The sequence below is a fragment of the Rhipicephalus sanguineus genome, chromosome 11 (assembly GCF_013339695.2).
Source record: "Rhipicephalus sanguineus isolate Rsan-2018 chromosome 11, BIME_Rsan_1.4, whole genome shotgun sequence".
NCBI lineage: Eukaryota > Metazoa > Arthropoda > Arachnida > Ixodida > Ixodidae > Rhipicephalus > Rhipicephalus sanguineus.
The window spans coordinates 21326277-21351416 of NC_051186.1; the positions used below are offsets into that span (position 1 = coordinate 21326277).

Genomic DNA, 25140 nt, shown 5'->3' on the forward strand with positions numbered 1-25140 from the left:
GCATCACTACAACACTCTTCCGCTGGGAATCAATTGGTTCATGTTGTGTATGCGATTCCGCTAACATGCGAAAAAGTATACATCGGCCAAACTGGCCGATGCTTGAATGAACGACTGCGCGAGCACCACAATTCGTTGAACACGTCAGACGGGGCTAATCTTCCCCGCCACTGCCAGATCTGTGGTTGTGTGCCGCTGTTTTCCAATGTTAAGATTTTAGGTAGAGGTGGGGGCAAGGAGGAGCGCGAAATCCTTGAGGCTTATCATATAAACACGCACCGCGATGATTGCAGTGATTCCACTCCTGCGCCAACTGCGCCAAAGTGCGCCAAATTGTATTTACTGCGCCATCCTGATAATATCGACGAAAATTGCGCCAAACTGCGCCAAAGCCTCGGGTTTGGGGGCGTCTATCACCGGCAATCGCACGGCCGGCGCGTCAGAACATGTGCAGCTTGATCTCGGGGCTGCCAAAGTCGCAACCATGGACCAAGAATTATTCCGCTGAATAAACAGCGCTAGCGCGTGCGTCCCGGATAAGCCACGATGCCATGCATAGTGCCGACACAGCTTCTGTTCTGCAAGTCGGCTCGACAGCAAAACGCGCTCTCCGCAGAGGCTCGTGACGTCTAGGCCTCTCGGTAGCGAAAAAGTGCGACGGCGATTCATCGGCGGACGTCGTCTGTTCTAGAAACGCTGCTGATAGCTCGTTTCAAGCGTCGCACGGCACGTAAGGAAAGCAATGTTCAGTAATAACTACATGTGTGCTGCTAAAATGTCTGTCACTTCTGTTTCCGGACATCGCGGAATGAAATCTGGGATCGCTAGCAGTATATATATGGAACAATATCGAATTTTCCTTGCTTCGCGTTTATGGAAAGCCACGCGAACGGTGGAAACGCGTTCACACTTTTCCTCAGATATACTTTATGCATGGATCTTCATTCGAAATAGCTTTTTCGTAATTGCTTATGCCAGCACGTCCGAGTTTATCACTCTGCGGTAAATACCCCCTAAAAGGCCCTGCCCTTTCGAGTTCACGTGCTAGGGTTCCAATTCGAATTTTTTGCTTGCTTTGTGAAAATGTCATCTCATTAATAAAAGCATATATCCTGGTCGGAGCAGCCGCAAATACGCAGCTGTCAGTAGCGGGCCCGTCGCTGACGGCCCACAGTGAAGCGGCTACCCCATGTTACACGTCCGCCCCTCGCTTTCGGGGGTCAATAGCTGACGGGTAAAAAAACTCAGTTTCGCTTAAGGGCGAAGCAATGAATGCGCGATACCAACAAATTGTATGGTGGAGGACAGTTTGGTATGCTTGGTTTGGTTTGGTTTGGTTTGCTTTGCTTTATTCAAGGCAAAATTGAACAAGAGTGCCTTGGGGGACACGACTAAAGGCTAAGTAAATGCCTGACTGGGTCGTGCCACCCTGGCAGCAAAGCAAGAAACATACAGTATGTACAGTACGCAGAAAATTACAACATCACGTGTTATCTTACACGGGTACCATAGTGGAACAGAACTACCAGAAGTGTGACTAAAAGCATAGAAATATAAACAGAGTCCTTATTCGAGTGGTGGCAAATACAAACTAATGCATGTTTTTTATCAAATAAATTAACAAGAAACTTCTTGACTATGACTTCGAGTTGCTCTACAAGACAAATTAGAGTATAACAAACAAACAACAGGCAAATGGACAATAATGAACAACGTGTATCGAGCACAAAACATCAATGAATAACAAATTTTAAAAATCAAGAAAAGCATCACTTTGTTCAACTGGAAACTCTTTTGTTATTTTTTTAAATGCTCTAGCTGAAGTTCTATCTTCCAGTAAATGTAGTATAGTTGGGTGTTTGTTTAATATTGTGACGTCGACGAAGACAGCAGTCGGCGTTTGCAGGATAAAACTGTTTATTTGGCCGAACTTGTGGCCGGAAAATGAGAACTAGAACTACAGCAATACACGCTCTACAATGATAGCGGCGAACAGGGCGTCGTCCGTCGATCAACTGACAAGCGGTCAAGCGCGTCGGCTTTTATACAGGCGCTATGGAACTTTCCAGCAATATCGCTGGTGGCGGCGTTATCTCTCGACAAAGCTGGAACATTCGCGTGCGGCGCGCAATCTTAACAAAACGATCTACTGAAATCGTGAAGCTTCTCGAACACTGCCTCGCGGCCAGCGTCGAGCGTTGATAACCGTCCTTGCTGGTCAAACTCGAACACATCAAAATAAAATAAGAAGCGGGCGTGGCAATATGTCTGGAACTTGTGGAGCTAATCGTTCTGAAGTAATACTGAAAGACGAGCTAGTTGGTATGAGTGCATCGTAACTTATTTTAGCGCACACTGACATCGTAACTTATTTTAGCGCACACTGACACACGGACACAGAAAAGAAGGGTACACCACCAGCTTCTTTTCTGTGTCCGTGTGTCAGTGTGCGCTAAAATAAGTTACGATGCTAATCGTTGGTCACCGTAGTTCGTTCGTGATCTATATTTGTATATTAAGCTCTTTCTCAGCTCGTATGGTGTTTGTTTCACATAATATGTACCAAGAATAGTGATGTATTTAGTCTATACTGTTGTAATATCTCTAGACAAAGCTTATGTCTGTATAACAGTTTTATAGGCAATACTTTGTACATTTTAAAATATGGTCGAGCACTTTCGCAAAGGGGAGTGTTAGATATTGCACGTATAGCACGCTTTTCTAATATAAACAGAGAATTAAGGTTAGTGGCGGTCGTTGTGAGCCACACCAAGGAGCAGTATGTTAGCCGTGAATGTACTAGAGCGTAGTAAATTTGTAGCTTGACATTTGTTGGGACGTAGTATATCAGTCTATTTAAAATGCCGATTCTCCTGGAAAGATCTTTTTTTATCGCCTCAATGTGTGGAGACCAAGAAAGTTGTTCTTGGACTCCCAGAACTCCTAGAACTCCTAGAAATTTTATCGTTTTTGTGCGCTAAATCTTGGTGCTCTGGAAGTAAATTGGAGTGCGTGGTATATGAGTTACTCCTTTAGGCTTGAAAAACATGTACTTTGTTTTAGCAATATTCAGTTGAAGTTTATTTGCGTTTAACCATAAATTTAGCTTTTCCAACCAAACGTTAGCTTCTTTATATAGCTCGCATACGTTTGAACCTGCGAAAAATACATTTGTGTCATCAGCGTACAATATTGTTTTCTTGTGTCCCTCGATATTTACGATATCATTAATGAACAGCAGGAATAGGACAGGTCCAAGAATCGATCCCTGGGGGACACCATACTTAATGTGTTCAACTTGAGAGTGTGTATTATTTACAACGGCATATTGTTTTCTAGACGAAAGATAACTTTGTATTAGTTGAGCTGTGGTAACCCGAGTGCCGTAATACGGAAGTTTTCGTAAAAGAAGATCGTGTTGTATGCTGTCGAATGCCTTTCTAAAATCCAGAAATAATCCTAGTGTATAGATTTTGTTTTCAATGTTGTCTAGAATGTATTCTTTGATGCTGAGTAGAGCAGACTCAGCAGATTTGTTTTTGCAAAATCCATACTGGTCTTTTGCTATTATATTGTTTGCGTTTAGAAAGCCCGTAATCCTCTTATATATTACTCGCTCAGCCATTTTCGCGAACACAGAGAGTACACATATAGGTCTGTAATTGTTGAGCTCATCAAATGACCCACCTTTATGAATGGCAGTTACTTTCGCAAGTTTCATTTGATCGGGAAAACACCTGAAGATAGCATCAAATTATAAATATGCGTTAGTGGTGTAGCGATAAAGTGACTTATAGCCTTTAAAGGCTTTGGCTTAATGTCATCTGGGCCGCAAGCACAGTTATCCTTTAATGACGAGATTAGCTTTACCACTTCATGTTGATCAGTAGGAAAGAGGAATACACTAGACGGGTGATTTGACGCTATATAGTTCTCGCAATACGTTTCCGTGCGGTCTGTTGTAAACTCACCAACTGTTAAAAAGTGTTTATTGAAAGTGTCAGCAATTTATGATTTATTCATTCCCGGTTTTTCAAATTTTATTCGTCTGGACACCTCCTTTTTGTTAATAAGCTGATTTATTGTGTCCCACAGCAGGCGCGCGTCTCCTGAATGAGTGGTAAATTTACTAATATAGTATTCCGTCTTGGCTATCTTCAAATCTTTGTCCAGTGTATTACGAAATTTTTTGTAATTACGTAAATCGTTTTCATCTCTGGAAGACAGGAAAACTTGAAAAAGGTTGTTTTTGACTTTCATTCTGTTGTATAGTTCCACTGTCACCCATGGTTTTCTGCATTTTCTGTGTTTCTTACATGGCTTCAGAGGGAAGGTTGTTAACGTTCAATACGCAATATGCTTTATCAAACACGAAAATTGACCGTCGGCGGCGTCAATCGATTGATGCAAAAAATAATCATGTGATGGCGTCATCATCATGTCATAGATCGTCAAAACTTGTGACGTCATCATGGCGTCATATATCGTGATGTCACGTGATGACGCCATCACGTCATCGTCGCTTTACACTGCTTCCGTAATCGGTGCGCCGATCATGGAGCTAGCGCAAAACCAGGTGAGGTGCAGATAGCTTGCAGAGAAGGAGGGGGAGGATCAACCCGTCGATCGAGAAGAAAAAGAACCTGGCTTTCGCCTAGGAGTTTTCTTAGGGGAATTCATTAGGGACAGTGGGGCTCTTTGGCATTGAGGCACTGCTGTACATCACGGCGTTTGTCTACAATGTCTGCTGATAACCACATAGATGTATTTAGTGTTATTTCATAAAGTGCAATTTTATTGATCTGGTATTCTCTTTATTTGCTAGTGTCGAAAATAATCGCCGAAGAGGTTAATTCAGAACACTCAACTGCATGAGCCCTTATTTTTTCATTAGCGAGTGAAGTATGGAGTTCTCCTGAGATGATTTTTTCTATGAGATTTGCAATGAATTGAAACATTTCTAGCCTTCATGAGAGCCCCATAGTAATATTCCGGTGCTTGAATGTTATTGCAATATGCCTCTGTGGTGCACTCCAGGATGTAAAATTCGCTGCTCCAGAGTGCTCCCAGATGCAAAATGATCTGCTCCAAAGTGCTCCAAGATGAAAATTTTGCTGCTCCAAAGTGCTCCAAAACGGAAATTTTGCTGCTCCAAAAATTGCTCCAAATCAGAAGTCCTCGGTAGCATCACTGTGATTGTGTAAGCAGTACGTCTATTTCATTACTGCAGAAGGAATGCGAGTTCCTGTCACTCTGGCGGTAGATTCTTGGCCGTTGTGTAGGCCAATTTCTGCTTTTGCTTTTTCTTGGTTTGGGTTTTGACTTCATGGTTTTACGTGATTAGCGCATGCGCCGTGGTTCTTCTGGGAGGTGCTGTCAGCTAATAAAGCACAGTTGCTAGTCCAGTCCTTGTGTGTGTCACTTCTTCCCCTTGTCCGGCGTCTTTTTGACTGGTTTTTGCCTCAGCTATGTAGGACTGTCGGGCCGATGCATTAAAATAGGAGGCTCACCTTCTAATCTATCTTTACATTGTCGAGATTGTAAGTGCACACCAAAATTCGATGAATGCGCAGTGTTGTACCGGCATAGAAATGAAGAAACGCGCCTGATTATTGAAGCGTGGCATATCGAGAATAGTGGTAGCGCATGCGTGAGCTAACCGTCGATTAACTGGCAAAAAGATGAAATCAAATGCCTTAACAGTTATCTTCCACGTAGACCGCCATGTGTGCTGGATTAATAGGTCCGCCTGTTGCATGGGCATGCGCAGATAAGTTTTCGTGCCTTCTTTCTTTTCCGCTGTTGTGAGTCTCTTCGGTTGTTAGTCGGCTTTTGTGGTGTCCTGACTTCTTTCTTGTGTCCGTGTTTGCATGCCTTGTCTTTTTAGAATGAATACTTACCAACTAGCTCAACTCTCTGTTATTCTAACCAAAAGGCATAACACAAAACTGCCATGCCATTCCAAATCATTAGAAAAGGGAACAGGATCGAATCTGGCCCTTCGTGGTAAACAATGCAAATGTAACCCAGTGCTGAATGAAATCAGGATTTTGGGCAGACGCCATGACAAAATGGCACGGGAAATACTTGAGGCCTTTTACATTGCAAAGAAGGGCGAGGAGTGTTGCAGTGGTAGCTCTGTTGCATTGCGCAGAATGGAAAAAAATTTTCCTGCAACCTTTTTTATAATCTCGAGAAGCAAATAAGAATGCGAAGATGACACACAGTAATTGCTTGTCAGTTTTGTGTTATGCTTTTTTGGTGAGTTTGGTTGATGTGAAGGTGATTGTGATATGACCGTGTGACCGCGTGAGTGTATATATTTTAGCCTCACTTTGGTGATAGTAGCCTAGCCACTTTCCTGTCTCATTCATCGTTTCCTGTGTTTTTGGCTGGCTATATATCCTTGTTACCCCGTCTTGTGTGAGCCATTCTATGCCTCCTCCATGCTGCCCCTGGCGTCCATTTCGTTGCTCCAACTGACCATCTGCCCTGCACATTATGTGACCAGGTCCACTCTTTTCTCATAATGATATCGAGTGGCTGTTCTGTGCTGCTCTTGACCTACCCTTTAAAGGGCCAGTAAACAGGCTCCGACTTTCTTTTTACACCCCCCAAACAAGCTCGCCAATTCATACAGTAGACCGCGGCTATCACATTTTCCAAATATTACAGTGCTGCGTGCCGCGCAGACCCTCCATTTCGAAGAACAATTCCCGCGCCTCTTTCCTTCGTCTGACCAATCCCACTTGTACGCGCGGTGACGCAAACTTGCCTATGGGCAACTTCATATTCGACCGAGCTCGTCGATTGGCCTAAACCAGGTCTCAACAAGTTAACGTCAGTTCCTGTTTCCACCCACCACTACGAAACTGCGCCTTGTTTCTTTTCGCTGCGGTGATGCAGTTTCGGCCACGCAGTTGCTGGGTTGTCGCGTGTATATTCCTGATATTAGAGAGTTTTAGTGCTGGGGCCCCAAAGCGGCTTGTGTACGTAAGTCCTTGCATTCTTTTGTATTCTCCGTGGATGCGGCTGGGAGTACAAAGGAACGCAAGAGCATGTGTACGCTGGCGGCTTGGGTCCCCGGCACTAAAACTCTCTATTCCTCTCACTGCATAGCAACTGCGTGCACTTGGCCTTCGACATGAGCAACACGTGGAGGGAGCGTTGTCGGCTGCAAATCGAACGGAGAGAGTGGGAATCTCCGGTAGCTCGGACGAGTGCAAGCAGGGGCCTCCGCACTTTTCTCTCGCGTCCCTTCGTCGTCTTGGAAAGCAGGCACGCATTCCTGCTGCATTGTGAACTGTCGCAAAGGTTTCAAAATACCGAAGAGCCGAAAACTGCCCGTCAAGTTACGGAGCACGTGCGACAATGTAAACAATAAACAACCAGGAGCCGCAGCAAGCGGAAGAAGTGCATTGCGACTGATCCAGCTCGCCGGTGACGTCAATTTCTGACGTCGTGCCACGTTGCCAAAGTGGGCGGAGTCACAGTGACGGGCTGCGCCTTCCCCTCTCTGTGGAGGAGAAGGGTGGCGAGGACGCGCGAAAATTTGAAACCAGCTGAAATGGATGTTCTAACCCCTGTAACTTCTTTATATAGCACGTACTCACAAAATTCTTGCGCCAGCATGTATATAGCAAAAGTGCGCATATTTCTCTTCATTACAATTTTTGGACCTCGGGGTTGTTTACTGGCCCTTTAACGTTACGTAAGCCTTCCATTGCCTGCTGGGAGGTCGTTAATTTCTTCTCAAGCTCCTCTGGTGTCCTCCACCTTGTCTGTCAGAACATAGTGGCAAAATGCAATGGTTTTATACTTTCCACTTCAGGAAAAGTATGTACTGTTCCAATAATAACTATTGCTGCACAGAATCAGCTGTTTTTTTTCTTGTGCCAAGATCTGAGAGGCCACCAGTGGTTAAGCACATAATGAGCAATAAAGCATACTGCCTGGGGCCTATAGTATCGAATCACCAATACGGTGAACTATTTTTTTTTATCCCTTTCAGGTGTGACACATCCAGGTCGGACATATTTTGTTGAAAGAGAATGAACTTGCAATAACACTGGCTTATTTTCATGTTTGAGCAGTTCTGCTGATCAAACCAGATCAATGGGCTCCATACGCGAAGCCACTTATTTTAGTTTTGCAATGCCTGCAAAGTTAAACAGGAAGAAAGATGAGGACACAAGAAAACGCACAGGACCAGTGTGTGCATGTTTTCTTGTGTCCTAGTCTTTCTTCCTGTCTAACTTTGCAGATGTCGTGTCAACTTGCTTAAACCAAAGCACCCTTGCAGGGAACATGCTTTCTAGACATGGACCAGCCATGGTTTTTGAAATGGGCTGACTGCATTGGTTGTGGAAGTGCTTCTTGTCCTCTCACCTCGGCTTCCCTTTTCTCTGATATTGCAGCCTTGTAACATGTGAACTTGCAAACTCGAGGAGAATGTTGGCCTTCTCTTTTGTCATGCAGGTTGTGAGCCTGGTTCGAAGGCGTGTTGTTGCGCTGGGTACCTGGCTGTCGTCGGAAAGCTGGTTGGCATCACCAAATGCCTCTGGGAAGATTTCGAAGGTGGGAGTTTCCTTTTCCTCAATTGATTGAAAATCGAAGCCATTGACATGACTTGGCAACTGAGCAAAGTGGCACATGGAGTGAGCCCAGTATTGTGCAACAATGTGCATGAATGTCATGAAAGTGGGTGGGTGTGTAAACACAGACTCAGCAGAAGAGACAACACAAATGCCAACTATTAACTGAAAAAGAAGCTATATAGGGTCACCCGTCAATAATAAGGCACACGTGCAGACATGCACAACTACTTTGACATTTAATGCAAATTACGACATTTGCGCAAATTGAGCTCACGCGTGCACTTTCACCACTATTGATTTCTTTATTTTCATGTGATCGGGCTTCACCCGCGAAAACTGTTGCCACCGTTCGGCACAGGCTGCGCCGCAATGTTTCAGAAATTTCTCGATTATTCGAGACCGTTCTTATAAGATTGTGCATACGATTCCTTTAGGTGGCAGTTGTCAGCCTGTTCCCTCCCTATTTCCTCTGTGTCTTCGTGTTTTCTATGTATTCAAACCAAATAATTCCAGTAGCTGAGTTTATTCTGGAGCCAGTGTTGTACATGTTCCTCTGAAACAGAAACGAAAGCTTGTTCCTCGTTCCTTCCCAATCTTGGAACGAGTTCACGTTACAAGTTCTTTTGATGCGAAAGAAACTCGTTACAGTTACATTTCGAAAATTGGACCGTGTGGTTGCATTAATGTTACATTTAACTTTTTAATCAAAATATACTGTCAGGTAATCCTTAGGCGAAATAAAGTGCGCAGTTTAAAGCTCACATATAGTTGCATATATTATACCAATTCGACATCACCGACAGCAGGTTATTTGTAGATAAAAGGAACCTAAATAAACGCTCCTGGACGAATTTTTTAGAGACCACCGGCCATACTACAGACCTGTTTAACTGCAACTTTCGTGCTCGCCTATTACAAGTCCATCATATGTGGCACTTTCCACGTCGGTCTTTGAAAGCGCAGTCAGGATACTGCGCTTCATGTATTCAAATAGATATTCAAATCTCCACGCATGCGCAAATATAATTAAATTTCTTACACAGAAAGCCGTATCGAAAGGAACAATACCTAGACATTAAATGAGTGCTCATTCAATATTACAGTATGAGTAGAAAATAATGTCCAGGATACACATTTGCTACTTTGTAAAGTCCCTTGTTTGCAGTCAGCTAGAGTTGCATCTCGATGATGGTATCCGACAGACGTACCTGTCTTCTCGTCAGCGCTTCGTTGGCAATGTTGAGGAGCCGTTCCATCGAAGTACTTGAGGGTACTGCCGTGTGTGTTGTACATAAATAAGAACAAAGTTAAGTAAGGTCGTAGGAGTGAGGGAAGTCTCAACAAGAATGTAGCGCTGGATGTACGCATATTGTTTATTGCACGACAGGCACGTTACAGGTGCGGTGGCTGTCGAACTGAACAATAATAAAATTATAGACCGATAGCTGCGGAGATAACTCGCACGTTGAAGGAATGCATGCACGCAGCCTTCGAAGGCACTGGACAGGCACCACTACCGCGTTCACATCCACAGCGTTTCGGTCCTCTTCCTGTCATCCACCCAACCAGGTGTCAGAAGAATCGATAGCTGCCGGGCGGCATGCACGACGTACTAAAGGGACGATTGAGCCAGCCACTAAAGACCACGGGACAAGAGAAACACTCTCAGGAACTGGGCCGAAGCTTCGCTGTCAGTGACACACAGCGAACATAAATCCACTAAAACGTCGGAAGCATACGCTACACATGGCAAGGCACTCCCTCCCAATCTTATATTTGGTACCCTACCTCCACCTTACGAAACACGAAGAAGAAAGTTGAAGTCATCCTGTGCAAAATGACTAAAAGAGCTCTTGATGTTCGAATTTCCATTTCCAACGGACAACTCCTTGCCCTTGGAGTGGTGAACACTTTCCGGGAACTCAAAGAGGCTCACCTCACCAACCAGTGCACTCGACTGGCACAAACTTCATCTGGGCGTCACCTACTGGCCCATCCAACATGATGTTCACCTACAGGAGAGCGTACCCGAACTATGGCACCGCCCCATGTTAGCTCACCCACTCCCCACAAAGATGGATCGCGAAGATCATAGCGGCCGCTGGGCAGCATTGGCTCTAGAAAAACCCTGTGGGCAAAAAGATGGAGTGTACTATGTGGACATTGCTGGCCCAAACCCACGGGGATGGCAGCGGTAATCCACAATCGGAGACAGGTGAGCACAAGAACCAATTCAGGCAGAAGAGGTCGCACTCACTGCCACACTCGCTGCCTCGAACTCTTGCTCTAAACATGTCATCACGGACTTGCGCTACGTGTGCCACAACTACCCAGCAGGTTGTATCAACCCACTCGTCGAAAGAATATTGCAAGCTTGCATGAGGGATCCCTCGCCTGAACACATAATTTGGACTCCAGGTCATCAGGGCTTAAGGGGGAACACGCCCGCTAATGTGTCTACTCGCGCACTCATTTCCCGGATACCTCCCGACAAACCTCCCCACGAGGAAGCAGGAAGCCTCCTTCTTAATTTCAGAGATATTGCAGATTTTTATAATGCTATTCAACACCTATATCCCACCCCAGCTAAAGGTTTGTGAAATGCAAACCCACGCGTCTTCTTGAGACTGTTTACAAATACGGCGCTCTGCCCCGCTATCATGAAACATTTTGACCCTGGCAAGTGCAGCATCACTGTGAAATGTGCTCTTGAAAACAGAAGTCTTTGCACAAAATGCATCTCTACTTTGCAGATGTCAAGAGGCAGCTAAGTTCTCTCATGCTTTTTGAGCATGAGCTACCCACTGTGCCCCTGGAGGCCCAGACTACCGACGACTGCCTGGTCAGCAGCCTAGCATCGGTTGCTAACTGCTGCAAGAAGGCAAGTGCGGCCTCGGCCGTGCACTGCACACAATTGGTGAGATTGGTCACTTGCAGCTGTCACGAGCACTCGAGGCCAAAGTGCTGCTGTCCAAGGAGGCGTACCAGTGCAGGGGCTCCCGCACCAAGCCCTCCCTGTGCAAGTCGCACCTGGGACCACATGCAGCACTTCTCAGGCAGAGGGGCACAGCGTACCTCAGGACGTGCCAGCTGGTGAGCTTTATGTCGCCAACGGGTTTCACGACTCCGTGCAAAACCAAAGTTGCTTTCATCTGTGCGTACTTTTTCTTAGCTCCAAACATCTTGCTATGTCATCTTCTCTCCAATCAGTGTGCACACCATGGGGGTGCATTCCACTGCATGAAATGCTTTGCCTTTCAGTACACGAGAAGCCCGGAATGTGTACCGTATGGCATTGCCATTGAGAATTCCGGAGCCCTCCAGAGCCACGTGGAAAATAAGGAGTCCTTTGCCCAGCAGGTATTTAATAATCTCTGCAGTAGTGTTCGCAAAACATGAATATCCCAGAGTCCTCTCTTCATCATCGTTGGAGATGAGCAGAGAAATCTAAACTGATATAAGGCAACGGGAAAGCTGACTGAGAGAGAGAGAGAGATAAAAGTGAAGGAATAGGCGCATAACTTAAGTACACAGAAAAGATGTTCTCTTGAAATGAGACATGGAAAGCCAAGGTAACATGGCAAGTGTGCAAACTTGCCTCATCCTGAAAGGCACAATTTTGATCGAGAAATTATGCTAGGAAAGTTAGCATGAACAATAGCATCATTATGACATAAAATTGATTTCAAAAGGGAAGTCGCACCATCCCTTATGCATTTGCGCCAAGACGTCTCGAAGACGAAACCCATCTTTTCTGTCGATTGTACTGTCAGACTCGACGATATACTTGACGATCTACAACCACGTTCACTACACACCCTTTATTCACCGCGCCACATATCCAACATGTCTGACCTTCGTCTCCGTACCCCATCTCCCTCCTCCTGTAATCCCGGGCGCCCCCTCGCTGCTCACCCGACATTCGCGCCATCTTGTTCCTCCGCCATCAACCACACACAGCCTCCGAGACCCGCACCCAACACACGCGCACTCCTCACTCCCCTATCTCTCACAACTCCCCCCCCCTCAAAGTGTGAATCCGTGGCGGAAGGGAGAAGTGATGGTTCGTGGTACAGCACTAACTGATCAGCATGGGCGATGGTTCGACGACGTCCTGTTTCTGGGTCACTGAGGATGAAGTCATTTTCACCAATTTGCTTGACCACCCGATAAGGTCCACCACGCCGCGGTGCCAACTTGGCCGAAACACCCTTGGCTGCATCACTCAGTGTGAGTGTCCAAGAGCACAAGGTCACCTTCTTCGATGGTTGTTGACTGTCGATGGCGATCATAACTTGACTTCTGAGCCTGCCAGGCAGCTGCTTGATGCTTCTTAGCATACTTCATGGCTTCTCCAAGGCACGGCCTGAGTTCTGCAGCAGGCGCATGGTGTGCTGCTTCTGGAGGCTCCGTGTCATCCTTGTCGCCTGCAGGTTCCCACGGAGTGCGCAACTCTCTGCCATAGCAAAGCAATGCTGGAGTATATCCGGTGACTACGCTCTCCGCCGTGCGCATGGCAAGGCCGATCTCGGGTATATGGCGGCCCCAGTCTTTGTGGTTAGTGCAGTATGCTCGTAGACACTGTTTAATCGTGCCATTGTGGCGCTCCACCATTTGTCCAGCCAGCCGGTAAGGCACAGTATGCCGATCCTTGATTCCCCAGTGTTTCAGAAGATTGCGCCATAAATGTGCTAACGAAGGGCTTCCCGTTGTCGCTGGTGATGGCCACGGGTGTCCCATGGCGGCAGAAAACTTGGACCATGCACTCCAATATTTTTGCACTGGTTGCTGCTCGTAGAGGGAACAGCTCGGGAAACTTAGTGAACTTGTCAATGACCACTAGCAAGTATTTGTGGCCCCGAGGTGTAGAGGGCAAAGGCCCAATGATGTCAACACTGAGCTCTTCGATGGGTGCTGTCGCCCACTGACTGCTCATCAGGCCTTCAGGCTTTTTGCGTCGAGGTTTTGTGCGCTGACAGATAGCACAGCCCTGCACATACCTTGATATGTCCGCCCGCATGCCCAGCCAGACAAATTGTGCAGCTACATGTCTCAAGGTTTTGAAAAACCCTGCGTGGGCGGCCGTGGGGTGATCATGCGCCATTTTCAGTGCCAGGTGCCGGAGATGAGAAGGCAGCCATGGTACCTTTTTGTTGCCTCTTAGCTGAACTAGCAGTCCATTTGGCTCCAGTTCTGTTGTATCTGCCAGATCATGGAAAAGACGATGATCAGGGTCTGAATTTGGGAGCATAACCCCTTGGACCACAGTTTTCAGCTTTGAGAGACAGCTGTCGCGAGCCTGCTCTTGTACAAGTTGTCCGGTGTCACTTAAAGGGGTACTGACACAAAACTTCGCGGCCGAGATAGCCTGCTGGATCGATTCCCGTGTACGTGCGTATACCATCTGCAAAATATCGACAGCGAATAAAGCTTGGAAGGTATTTTATATGAATTTTGAAGTTCGCGAGCGCGATCCAGCATTATAGGCCGCACCTAGTGCATTGACACCCGCGGAGGTGACCCGAGGTGACCCCCCTACTTCCCCTACGTAACCGTTGCAGCCGGTACAAGTTATGATGACGTCGTAGCCGCCATTTCTGTTTTGACGCGCTTCCCGACGAATCGCTCCTCGCCAGCGGGTCAAACCTGAAGTGATTCGCCACGTCGAAAATTCCTTCCATCCCCGCCGCAAAAAAATCGTCGCCATCAGACGACGATGAGCCCGACGACGACAGACCGCGCGGAATTGCATCACTGTTCTGTGTGCTCACGTGACTGAGCGTTTCACTCGCTAGGTGGTGATAGTTGCACCCGGCGGCTTGTCGTTTTTGGAGCTCTGTCAAACTGAAACTGAGGCTGTGTCGGTAATGAGGAGCTTGTATTTAATTATATGTCGCGCGCTGCAGCAAACGATGTGCCATGTTATGACTAACAGGCCCCCAGCAACACATTGCAGCAAAAAAACGCGGGGCGAAAATTTTTGTGTCAGGACTCCTTTAAAGGTGTCGTATCGTCCTCCAAGGCAACTGCTGTTTGCTCAAATGTAATTTTCCCTTCAGGTTCTTGTGCAGCAATGGGAAACAGTTTCTCAGGCAAGCTGTCACTGGGGTGGCCTTCACCTTGAAGAAGGGCTCTACTCAGGGCATCTGCGGGTATATTTGCTAGCCCCCGTCTGTGCTTTATTTTGCAACTGAAACCCTGCAGGCGAAGGACCCAACGCTTTACCCTGGGCGAAGCGAAGCTTGGTCGGTGCAGAACATCCATGACAAGGATGAGTGGTCACAGTGTATCTCAAACTCCATAAACTCAAGATATGCCCTGAATTTGTCCACTGCCCACACCATGTGATGAGTAAAAGAGGGTCACGAGGCACGTGCCAAACGTGGAAGCGCGGCGACAGTGCGCGAGAAGCAAAGTCACCCGATGGCACGCGCACCAGCCACGTCGACGCAGAGGATTGGCCAGAGAGGGGCTCGTGGCATGCGACCGGAGCCGTGATGGTGAACAACGAAGGATGATCGTGGCACTGTGCTGTGGGGCGCCGGACGGAGAAGATCGAAGAAGGAGCAAGCGTCGCACCCGCGGCGAAAGCGGCTGGTACTCGGTTCTGGAGGTGGTGGCACGCAAGGCCCGGGGAGTGGCCGTCGACCTTGGAAAGCTCCAAACGAGGCTGCCCGGACACGTCGCCCCTCATTACGGCAGTTCCGGGATCGCCAGCAGCCCTTCTCTTCTCGGCAGGACGGCTGCCGACCACAGTTCAGTCAAGGAGACGCCCGTCATCTGTGGAGTCCCGAAGCAAGGGACCAAGGCCCAGTTAGGCCTAACCTCGACGGACCGAGGACGGAGAAGACTACTGGGGACGCACGCGATGAGAGCAAGCAGCAGGCTGGACGAAGGCGACCGACGATGAACTTGAAGGACTACTGAGGACGTCGGCGACGGTCTCGACGAGAGATTGACGCGACGGGAACATCGAGTCATTAGAGTCTTTTAGCAAGTTACGGAAATACGGTACGCAAATACGGTAAGGCAGTACGGTACCGCTCCTCCTTTCCCGGTCGTTGAGCGGCCAAAGCACAACCAGCGGGAAAGGAGGAACGCTACCGTACTCCCTTACCGTATTTGCGTACCGTATTTCCGTAACTTGCTAAAAGACTCTATTGCGACGTACTGTAAGAACTTTCTCATACCGCAAGGCCCATAGTGGCCAGACTGAGCTGAGGAGACGTAGCTAAGCCTAGTTAAAACGCTTTGTTTAGCTAGTTTCAATTCTGAATATCAACTAAGATTTTGAAAAATGTAAATAGGTTTTGGTTTGAAGTGTTCAGTGTCTGTAACGCTTGTTTATGTTATCTTTTTGCTCATTATAAACTTGGTTGTTTTTTGCCGTCCTACCACGGTATCCCGTGCCCGTCTCACTCTCTCCCGATCCATTATTACAAGCACCCCCGAGATAACACGTGACCAATAATTGGCGAGCCTGCCAGGATTCAATCCTGCCCAGTCACTGATTCTCGTGTGGTGCGAAGATGGATTGGGAGTTGGCGGCCGTGGCCAAGGACTTGGGCATGAGCAAGGAGGAGACGCTGAAGTTCTTTGAGAACGCGGAGCGAGTTGAGCAGGAGAGAGCACGCGAAGAACAGTAGAGAGCGCGCGAGCAGCATGAACGTACGCTCGCAGAGCAAAAGATAGAAAAGAAATTTTGGAACTTAAGGTGCGTTTGGCACTAGCGAATGAAGCATCGCGAGACTATGCAAGTGGAGGTAGTGGCCCATCGACAGCTTCGACTTGGATGCGTACTTGCATCGCTTTGAGAGGATCGCGATAGGGCAGGGCTGGGAGAGGGGTGAGTGGGCCAATGCCCTGAGCCTTTGTCTCGCAGGAGAAGCACTGAGTGTGTATGGCCGCATGCCAGCAACAGAGTCATTAGACTATGATTTGGTAAAGAAAACTTTATTGGAAAGATTCCGGCTGACCGCCGAAGGTTTTCGTGAAAAATTCCGGTCGTGCAAGCCTGAGAACTCCGAGACTGGCAAGCAGTTTGTATGTCGACTTTCCAACTACTTTGATCGATGGATGGAATTGTGAGACACAGCAAAATCTTACGAAGGCGTCCGCGACAAGGTAGTGGGAGAGCAATTCCTCAACAGTTGCAGTGGCAAGTTGGCCGTATTCTTGAAAGAAAGAAAGGTGGGCACAGTAGAGGAAATGGCAAGGCAGGCCGACCAGTTCATGGAGGCGCAAGGACTGAGAAATCTTGGAAAGGGGGTCGGTGAAAGTACTACGGCAGCGGAGGGAGAGGCTAGAGAACAGGTCCCAATGAGTAACTTGAGAGCACAACAGCGATGTGTCTTGTGCAACCGGCCGGGACATATTGCCGTCAATTGTCGTACAAAGATAAGCCACAACGAAAAGACAGTGACGTGCGGAAAGTGCCAAAAAAGAGGACACAAAGCAGAGGATTGTAAGATGAATTCAGCTGAAAAGATTGCCTCTGTAATGAGTGCCAGGGAAGGACAGATAGAAAAAGACATGCCGGTAGTTGAAGGAGAAGTGCAAGGGCGTAAGGCAACGGTGTTGAGGGATACGGGTGCTAATACGGTATTAGTAAGAAGTAGTTTAGTGGCACCCGAGAACATGACAGGACAGGTGAAGCCGGTGATTTTTGTAGATAGGACGATCAAATATATGCCGGAAGCAAGCATACGAATATCTACTCCTTTTTATACAGGGCTGGTGACAGCGAAGTGTGTTGAGGATCCCCTATACGACTTGGTAGTGGGAAATGTACCTGGTGTGAGAAGGGCGGATGACCCTGATCCATTGTGGAGAAGGGCTGAGAAAGGCCTAGATGAGAGAAAGGACTCTGTGCTTGCAGAAGGGGAGCAAGAAGGTGCCGAAAGAGCAACAGTGGTAGAAACCAGGGCAGCGAATAAGAGAGATAAGACTCTGGAACCACTGCATGTCACAGTCATTAACCGGTTGGATGTATGAGTGGAGAAGTTCAAGGAATTGCAGGAGAAGGATGCATCTATTCGAGCGTGCAAGGCAAAATTAGGAGAGATTATGAAAAGGAGGAAGAGTAGAATGCTAGCACAATTTGTGAAGCAGAATGGGCTGATGTATCGCAAGTCTGTATTTAGCTCGGGTAGAGAAGTCATGCAGCTGATGGTGCCGGAGGAGTTAAAGGATACGGTGTTAAAACTGGGGCATGGATAGTATAAGGGCCGGTCACCAGGGAATGAAAAACACTTTCGACAAGATCACAGAGGAATTCTTTTGGATAGGAGTGTGGAGCGATGTGAGGAGATATGTCAAGTCATGCGACGTATGCCAAAGAACAGTGGTTAAAGAGCAAGATAGGAAGGAGGTACCGACTTATAGGGTGAAGAAACGCAGATTAAGCAAGTGGCATTGGATTGGTGACTGCTCTAGGAGAAAATAGATTCAGAGCAGTGGAATCAGCCTTAAACAGATTGACTGAGGACTATTTTGAGTAGAGATGGATTGTAATTGAATTTGCGAATATTTTCGATGAGTGAGTGTGGTGTATTGTGGGTAGTTATATCTGTGTGTGTAGCTATATAGTTTTTCGCACGATGAACTGCTGGACATTGTAATGGGTTCAGTGCAGTGTTGTGTAACGTGTTCGCGGAAGTGCGTGGTGAGGACAAGCGTGCAGTGAAAGTAGATGTGAATAGAAGAGGATTGAAGTTGTAAGTTTAAGACAACATCAGAAGAGCAGAGGGCCATAACCCCGAGGGGGACAGAAGCAGTTTTTTGGGAAAAAACTCTTGAAAGAGGGGCCCAATGTGATGAGTAAAGGAGGGGCACGAGGCACGTGCCGAACGTGGAAGTGCGGCGACGGTGCGCGAGAAGCAAAGTCACCCGATGGCACGCGCACCAGCCACGTCGACGCAGAGGATTGGCCAGAGAGGGAGGGGCTCGTGGCATGCGACCCGAGCCGTGATGGTGAACAACGAAGGATGATCGTGGCACTGTGCTGTGGGGCGCCGGACGGAGAAGATCGAAGAAGGAGCAAGCGTCGCACCCGCGGCGAAAGCGGCTGGTACTCGGTTCTGGAGGTGGTGGCACGCAAGGCCCGGGGAGTGGCCGTCGACCTTGGAAAGCTCCAAGCGAGGCTGCCCGGACACGTCGCCCCTCATTACGGCAGTTCCGGGATCGCCAGCAGCCCTTCTCTTCTCGGCAGGACGGCTGCCGACCACAGTTCAGTCAAGGAGACGCCCGTCATCTGTGGAGTCCCGAAGCAAGGGACCAAGGCCCAGTTAGGCCTAACCTCGACGGACCGAGGACGGAGAAGACTACTGGGGACGCACGCGACGAGAGCAAGCAGCAGGCTGGACGAAGGCGACCAACGATGAACTTGAAGGACTACTGAGGACGTCGGCGACGGTCTCGACGTGAGATTGACGCGATGAGAACATCGAGTTAGAGTGTACTAGAAGCTTTTGAGTGGCGCGAGTGGCTGCTTGGGAGCGGGCGTTTCAGCGTGGAATGATGCGGTGGCGCTGGCGTCGACCAATCTTCCCGGGCGGATGGCTGGCAGGCGTTCCGCGTACGTGTTGGTGCCTCTCCGTCGCGCCTATAGTGTGCCGGCCAAGATGATCTCTAGCTTTTTTCTTATTCTTATACTTCCTCTCTTTCATAAATATTAATGCAAATAAATATTATTTGACATTATTGTTATTGAAGTTGCTGCTGACCGCACTGAAGCAGCATAGCACATTATACAGTATAAGGAGCGCGTTTTTTTTTTGCCATGTTTTACAGTGTACAATTAAATGAGAAACCAGCTGGCTGGTACACAACAGAAGCCCCCCCCCCCCCCCCATCTCCCCGAAAAACAAATGAGTATGCTGCCCACAAAACGAAGAACTCTTGGCCCGTTCCATGTAAAACACTAAAGCTGGAATCAAAGGGCGCGTTGCTTGTGGCTGCGTGCACACACGACAAAAAAGCAGGCTTTATTGACATTGTTTGAAGAACAGCAAAGTTTTTCCAAACCTCCCTTTGATTTTGAAATATGGGATTAGATTCATTGTTGTAGGACCCACAAAAATTCAAATACGTAATACTGCAGAAGGAGGCTTTCAGTGAAACATAGTCATGGAAGATTTTGAGAGTTTAAAAAACGCAGCACCACTGCAAAGCAGAGTCGTAACTGTAATGATAATAATCATTGAAACACAAAAATACAAGGTTTGCATATTTATGAAACAATACATTTGCGAATTAGCAAATTGTAAAAAACAAAATTATAGAGCCAGGATACAAAAATAACATAAAACAAAGAAAACACAAAGACAGTGTTTAGGTTGTTTTTCCAAAATACATTTAAATAAAAAAAATATGTTATGGTTGCATAGTCGTTTGAAGGGACACTAAAGTGGAACCATGAATCGGCTTAGATCGATTAATTGTGCTCCGACACCCATAATGCTGCTAAATTTACCATCACAGGCTTATTAATACAAGAAGATTCAAAATCAAAGTTTTATTTTGAGATATCGCGTCAGAATTGTCACGTTCTCTCACTTACAAGCCTCTTCTCGGAAAAATTGTTTTTCTTCTTGGTGTACCTTAAAAAAATTAGGAGTGCAATAAAATATGCACGAAAAATGACATCCTTTTTACGCCACTGTAGCAATTATAACCTACTCAATTTCAGGTACTGCTGTGCGCTTTGTTTCTCATCCCGCGACGTGTTAAACCCTTCACATAAACATGCATACGTGTGACCACATAAAAACGGATCAGCTGAGCAGTCAATGGCTTGCAATGTTCGTTGCAGCCAACACCCCCAAAATGCTTCTCCTGTTGATTACTGCCAAGACATCCAAGATGCTGTCTTTGTGTAAGTCACTCGTACTAAAACAACCAGTGAAAATTTCTTCAAGTTCACTAATAAAAACAAAAGCTTTCTGTGAAGGGTACAGAAGAACACCGAAATCACTTTGTGAAAACAGCACCATTTAGGGACTGGCCATCTCATGAAGGCAGCAGAAGCTCATTCATGCATGCACTGCACTTTGGAGCACACATGTTCTAGCAACATAGCCTGCCACATAGTACGTACGCCTGGAGTCGCTATGCTGATTGACGTATGGGTGGTCTGGTGCAGTCAAAGAGCTTCTATGAAGCGAACCTTCAGCACCTTCCAAGTATCCTTCATCAAGCAACAAGTCAATCAGTTGCTGCTGCTTATACAAGTTAGCAGGCTTGTCTGCGACAGTGAAAAGTGAGCTTACAACCCCCTCTGAAACGTGTGATCCAGCAACACTCTTGGCAAGATTATAACAGCTTAGACAATTAATGGTCGTGAGAAATTGTTGCGGAGTGGGATGAGCATTGCATTCAGATGACAGCCTGACAATACCGAAGAGGTTTTCAATTTTATCTTCGCTTAAGCGGCTTGTAATAAGGTATGCATAGGCAATCTCTGCATGTAAGTAGCTTCAGCAAAATTGATAATATGCACGTAGTCTCTCACAATGAAATGCGGTTCGAAATGTAATTCGCACACAGCACAATCGGCGTCAAGCGGTTTGTCAAGCCGATGGAGGTTCCGCTCCCAAAGGAGTCGTTGTTCTTCGTCATTCGGGGCCTTAAAAAGGGATAACTTGAGACTTTGTTGCACACGCGGATGTCCATTTGTGCAACCTGGCGCGTAACAATGTTTAAACGCTGTTTTTTTTACATTTCGCGACCAAAAGAGAGATGCCGGCCATGCCGCCGAGCAAGCCAAGTGGGAAGATTGGGCGATGGCAGCGCCGCCGCTACTTTCGCCGCAAGTTGGGGATGGGAAAGCAAGGGGAGAGCGTTTCGGTCGCGCCACTCAAAAGTTCTAGTACACTCTAATCGAGTCGTCGCGACGTACTGTAAGAACTTTCTCGTACCGCAAGGCCCATAGTGGCCAGACTGAGTTGAGGCGACATAGCTAAGCCTAGCTAAAACGCTTTGTTTAGCTAGTTTCAATTCTGAATATCAACTGAGATTTTGAAAAATGTAAATAGGTTTTGGTTTGAAGTGTTCAGTGTCTAACGCTTTTTTATGGTGTCTTGTTGCTCGTTATAAACCTTGTTTTTGCTGTCCTACCACGGTCTCCTGTGCCTGTCTCCAAGGAGGTTTAAATAAAACTTGCTGGAGCGGAGGCCGCCTATACTTGCCAATGGGCCGCAGTGAAGCCGCGCCGCGCGCGCGGCGGCCATCTTGCCATAGGCAAGAAACGGGGGCCAAAGCGCGCCCGCCGCGCTGATCGCGTATCTCCGTCGTAGTTTTTAACGGTTATGGCGAGCATTAAGGGAGAAGTTGTCAAGAATAAGAAGCCAGATGGCCGATAAGAATGTAGTCAGTTTTATTCTGTTCCTTGTGGCGTTTATTTGCAAGCATGCACACCGAAGAAGGGCCTGTATCACAGTTTTCTTTAAAATAATCATCCTCGTAAGAGCAGACCTCACTTCTCTGCACTCATTTCCCTGTTTATTTCGTTCGTCATGTGACGGAGTCTTATGCATATATGGAGTTCGGCCACTTTCTTTGAGCGGAATATAAGTGTGGGTGTCCAAAGCTTCACACTCAAGGATATATGCTCATCGAGAAGGATATGTTCATCAAGGCTTGAAAGCCATTTCTTTTCTCAGGACAAGCTCATAACCTCCAAAACCACTAGTTTTGGCTTTGCATGGACGTGCTTCAAATATGGGCATTCAGCTTGCAGTCGACACTATTTCAATAGATATATAGCTTTCCGATACTACTTCGTTGGATCGGCTCTCTCTTATCCTGCCAATGAATCAGTTAAAAACGCCCAAGTGGCATCCTTTGTCGTAAGCTTAAGCCAGCGAGCAGATATACATGCAGTCTGTCATCATGCATTCCAGTCCCAAAGTCCACATATCTAACTACTTAGACGCCCACAATCCCAACATGTTTCCTCATTTGTCATCAACAATCAAAGTACAGTAGAGTTTTTGTGCTGCGTTGGGCTAGTTTTTTCGAGACAGTGACTCATCTGTGAAGGCACCATTTCCTTTGATGGAATTCTGTATACCGTTCTCGTATAGTGCGCTCTGCTGACAGTGCTCGATTAAACTTCGCAGCTCGGATGGATACGTGCCTTCCATGGTCTTTTCATGCCCTGTGGAGGGGTTGCTATATGTATAGGGTAAGACCGCAGTGAACACCCCCCTGCCCTACTCAGACATGAGCTTTTGATCCTTGATCTCGCGGTTATTATCGCTTGAGGATCGAACCTCGCTCTTTTTGGTCAGCCTGCAATTTTTCTGCTGCAGAATTTTCGTCTTGAACTGTTTATCTCCCCTTAGGAAACATATGAAGCGTTTCTTTGTAATGCTGCCGTGTAGGTGATGCAACTGTCACACCTTCAACAAACTTCTTTTTCAATTTGAACACATATAACGGCCGGAGTACCCCGGGGCCTCGGTTAGGTCACTGTGCAGCTGGAACGAACATTGCACAGTTTAGACCGACTGGTTTTACTCGCTGCACTGCATAAAACAAATACAAATAACAAAAGAAAAGGCACGAATGTAAGAAAAAAACAGGTCCTTGTGTATAGCCCAAATAACGTTACTTAACCTCGTAGTTGCGACCTACCCTTTTATAACACAACAGGGCAACCGATAACGAAATCTAGGGAGTCGCTATAGCTATTTATATAATTTCAACGAATAGCAAACGGTGCGTCCTTTTCCTATTTGCGCTCCGCACCAGTAGTATCAACAACCACAAGAATGTGTATTACTAGGTTTTGCAAGGTTTTGCAAGTGTTTTACAAATGCGTCAAGCCGGACAACTACCGGGTCGCAGCCTAGTCCGCTCGAAAGAATTTGGCGAGAAGTGCCTCTCAAACAGCCTGCCCTGACGTGCTTCGAACATTTGGCTCCTTAAGAAACTGGTTAGGAAAAAAGAATGACAGTGAGATGTGAAAATAGAGACAGATTGCGAGCTGTCAGCATGCGTTCCGGCATATAGAGAAGTTTTCATCAAGCTCGAAATGTTCTGCTTACAACTGAAACTTCACCCCAGGGTACCTTTTCGCTCGATTTATATAGCCGTACGCAACGCACGATGTGCCCAACAACGTCTGGACGCCACAACGCCAGAGAACATCTCTGGAACATCTATGCGGCCGCTGCAGCCTGCGTTGCGGAAGGCACGCCTTCTGCCTATGGCAATATGGCGGCGCACGGCTTCACCTGAGGGGCGCCTCCTCCACTCCAGCAAATTTTATTTTAACCTCCTTGCCTGTCTCACTCTCTCCCGATCCATTATTGCAAGCACCCCCGAGATAACACGTGACACACCACTGCAAGGCACTCCCACTGCTGGACAGTATAGGCCTCGTGAGCTGGTATGGTGGCGCTACTGCTCTCGCCCTCTATCGGGCTAGCGGCGCACTGTTAGGATTGTCGCCTACAGGCCCGTCTGCATGTTTCAAGGCGGCGGCTATGGTTGCGGCGGCCGCTGTTCTCGAAGAACGGCCACCGTAGTTTTTTTTTCTGTCTGCGTGTGCAAATACGCTGTGCTAACTTATGTGTATTTATGTTTTTCTTTCTGTCGGAAAAAACCTCTCAAACTACAGCCGTTTAAAGCTAGCCGAAAAACCAGCAGGCAGCGACTCTTGTTAAAAAAAGCATTCCACAAAACTTCGTCCCCTCTTCGCCTCAAGCCAGTCGAGAAAGAGAGACCCCTCTCAGTCATTCTTTTCACTGAAAACCGAACTGCGAGCCCTACCAACAAAAAAAAAAAAGAAAAGAAAAAGCCGACAAACCCAGCTGCTTGCGCTGGAAACAAGTTCTTTTCCGTCCCTTGGACACCACGCGGGGAACAGATTACCCCCCCCCCCCCCCCACACACACACACCAACACGCTCACAACGCGTGCACACGAGACTGCAAGACAGTGCAAGCGCCCATCAGTTCGTCACTGGTTGTCGTCTGCTAGGAAAGCGCATCCGCGCCAGCCCGCGCGTGAACGTGAGGACAAGAAGCGACGATCGTGTGTTGTTCTGCGGTTTCCGTAGGATTGAAATTGCAATAACGTGCGTTTCAAAAGGAGTTCTTGGTCGCTTGGTACGAAGTTGCACGTGAGTGGTCAGTGTGTGGTCTGAAAAAAGAAGTGACGTGCGCGATGGATTCTTCCGACATTATTGGGAAATGCAGAGTGCATTTGAAAACCATGGACTACGACGTGCGAGTGGAGGTGAGCTTTTGATTTTTCAGTGCTCTACGTGTGCTGAGCCATACCGAACTGTTTTCGTTCCCAACGAAGAGGACGCAGCAAATTTGTGTCTGATTCCGCACCGCTACCCCTGCTCGCTGCTCTGGCTGGCAAGAAATCACGCGTGAGAGCAGAAGACGCAGACAGGCACATTGCCCCTCTAGGTGGCCGTTGTCAGCCTGCTATCTTCCTGTTTCTTTGTGACCTTGTAAGCTTGTGTATACACTTAAAATAAATAATAAAAGGCGAAAAAAAAAACGCACGAGAGTGGGGACACTTA

At 47.3% G+C, this 25140-nt stretch overlaps 1 protein-coding gene across 2 annotated transcripts in view; it reads left to right on the top strand.

Annotated features, from left to right (window-relative positions):
* LOC119373741 (protein phosphatase 1 regulatory subunit 21) overlaps positions 1–25140 on the top strand; it is a 175310-nt gene that overhangs the window by 89705 nt on the left and 60465 nt on the right. For both annotated transcript variants that reach the window (XM_037643806.2, XM_049410767.1), the window contains exons 12-15: positions 8479–8577; positions 11351–11478; positions 11535–11690; positions 11859–11957. In XM_037643806.2, coding sequence (XP_037499734.1) covers positions 8479–8577; positions 11351–11478; positions 11535–11690; positions 11859–11957 — 482 coding nt within the window. The remainder of the gene's footprint in view (positions 1–8478; positions 8578–11350; positions 11479–11534; positions 11691–11858; positions 11958–25140) is intronic.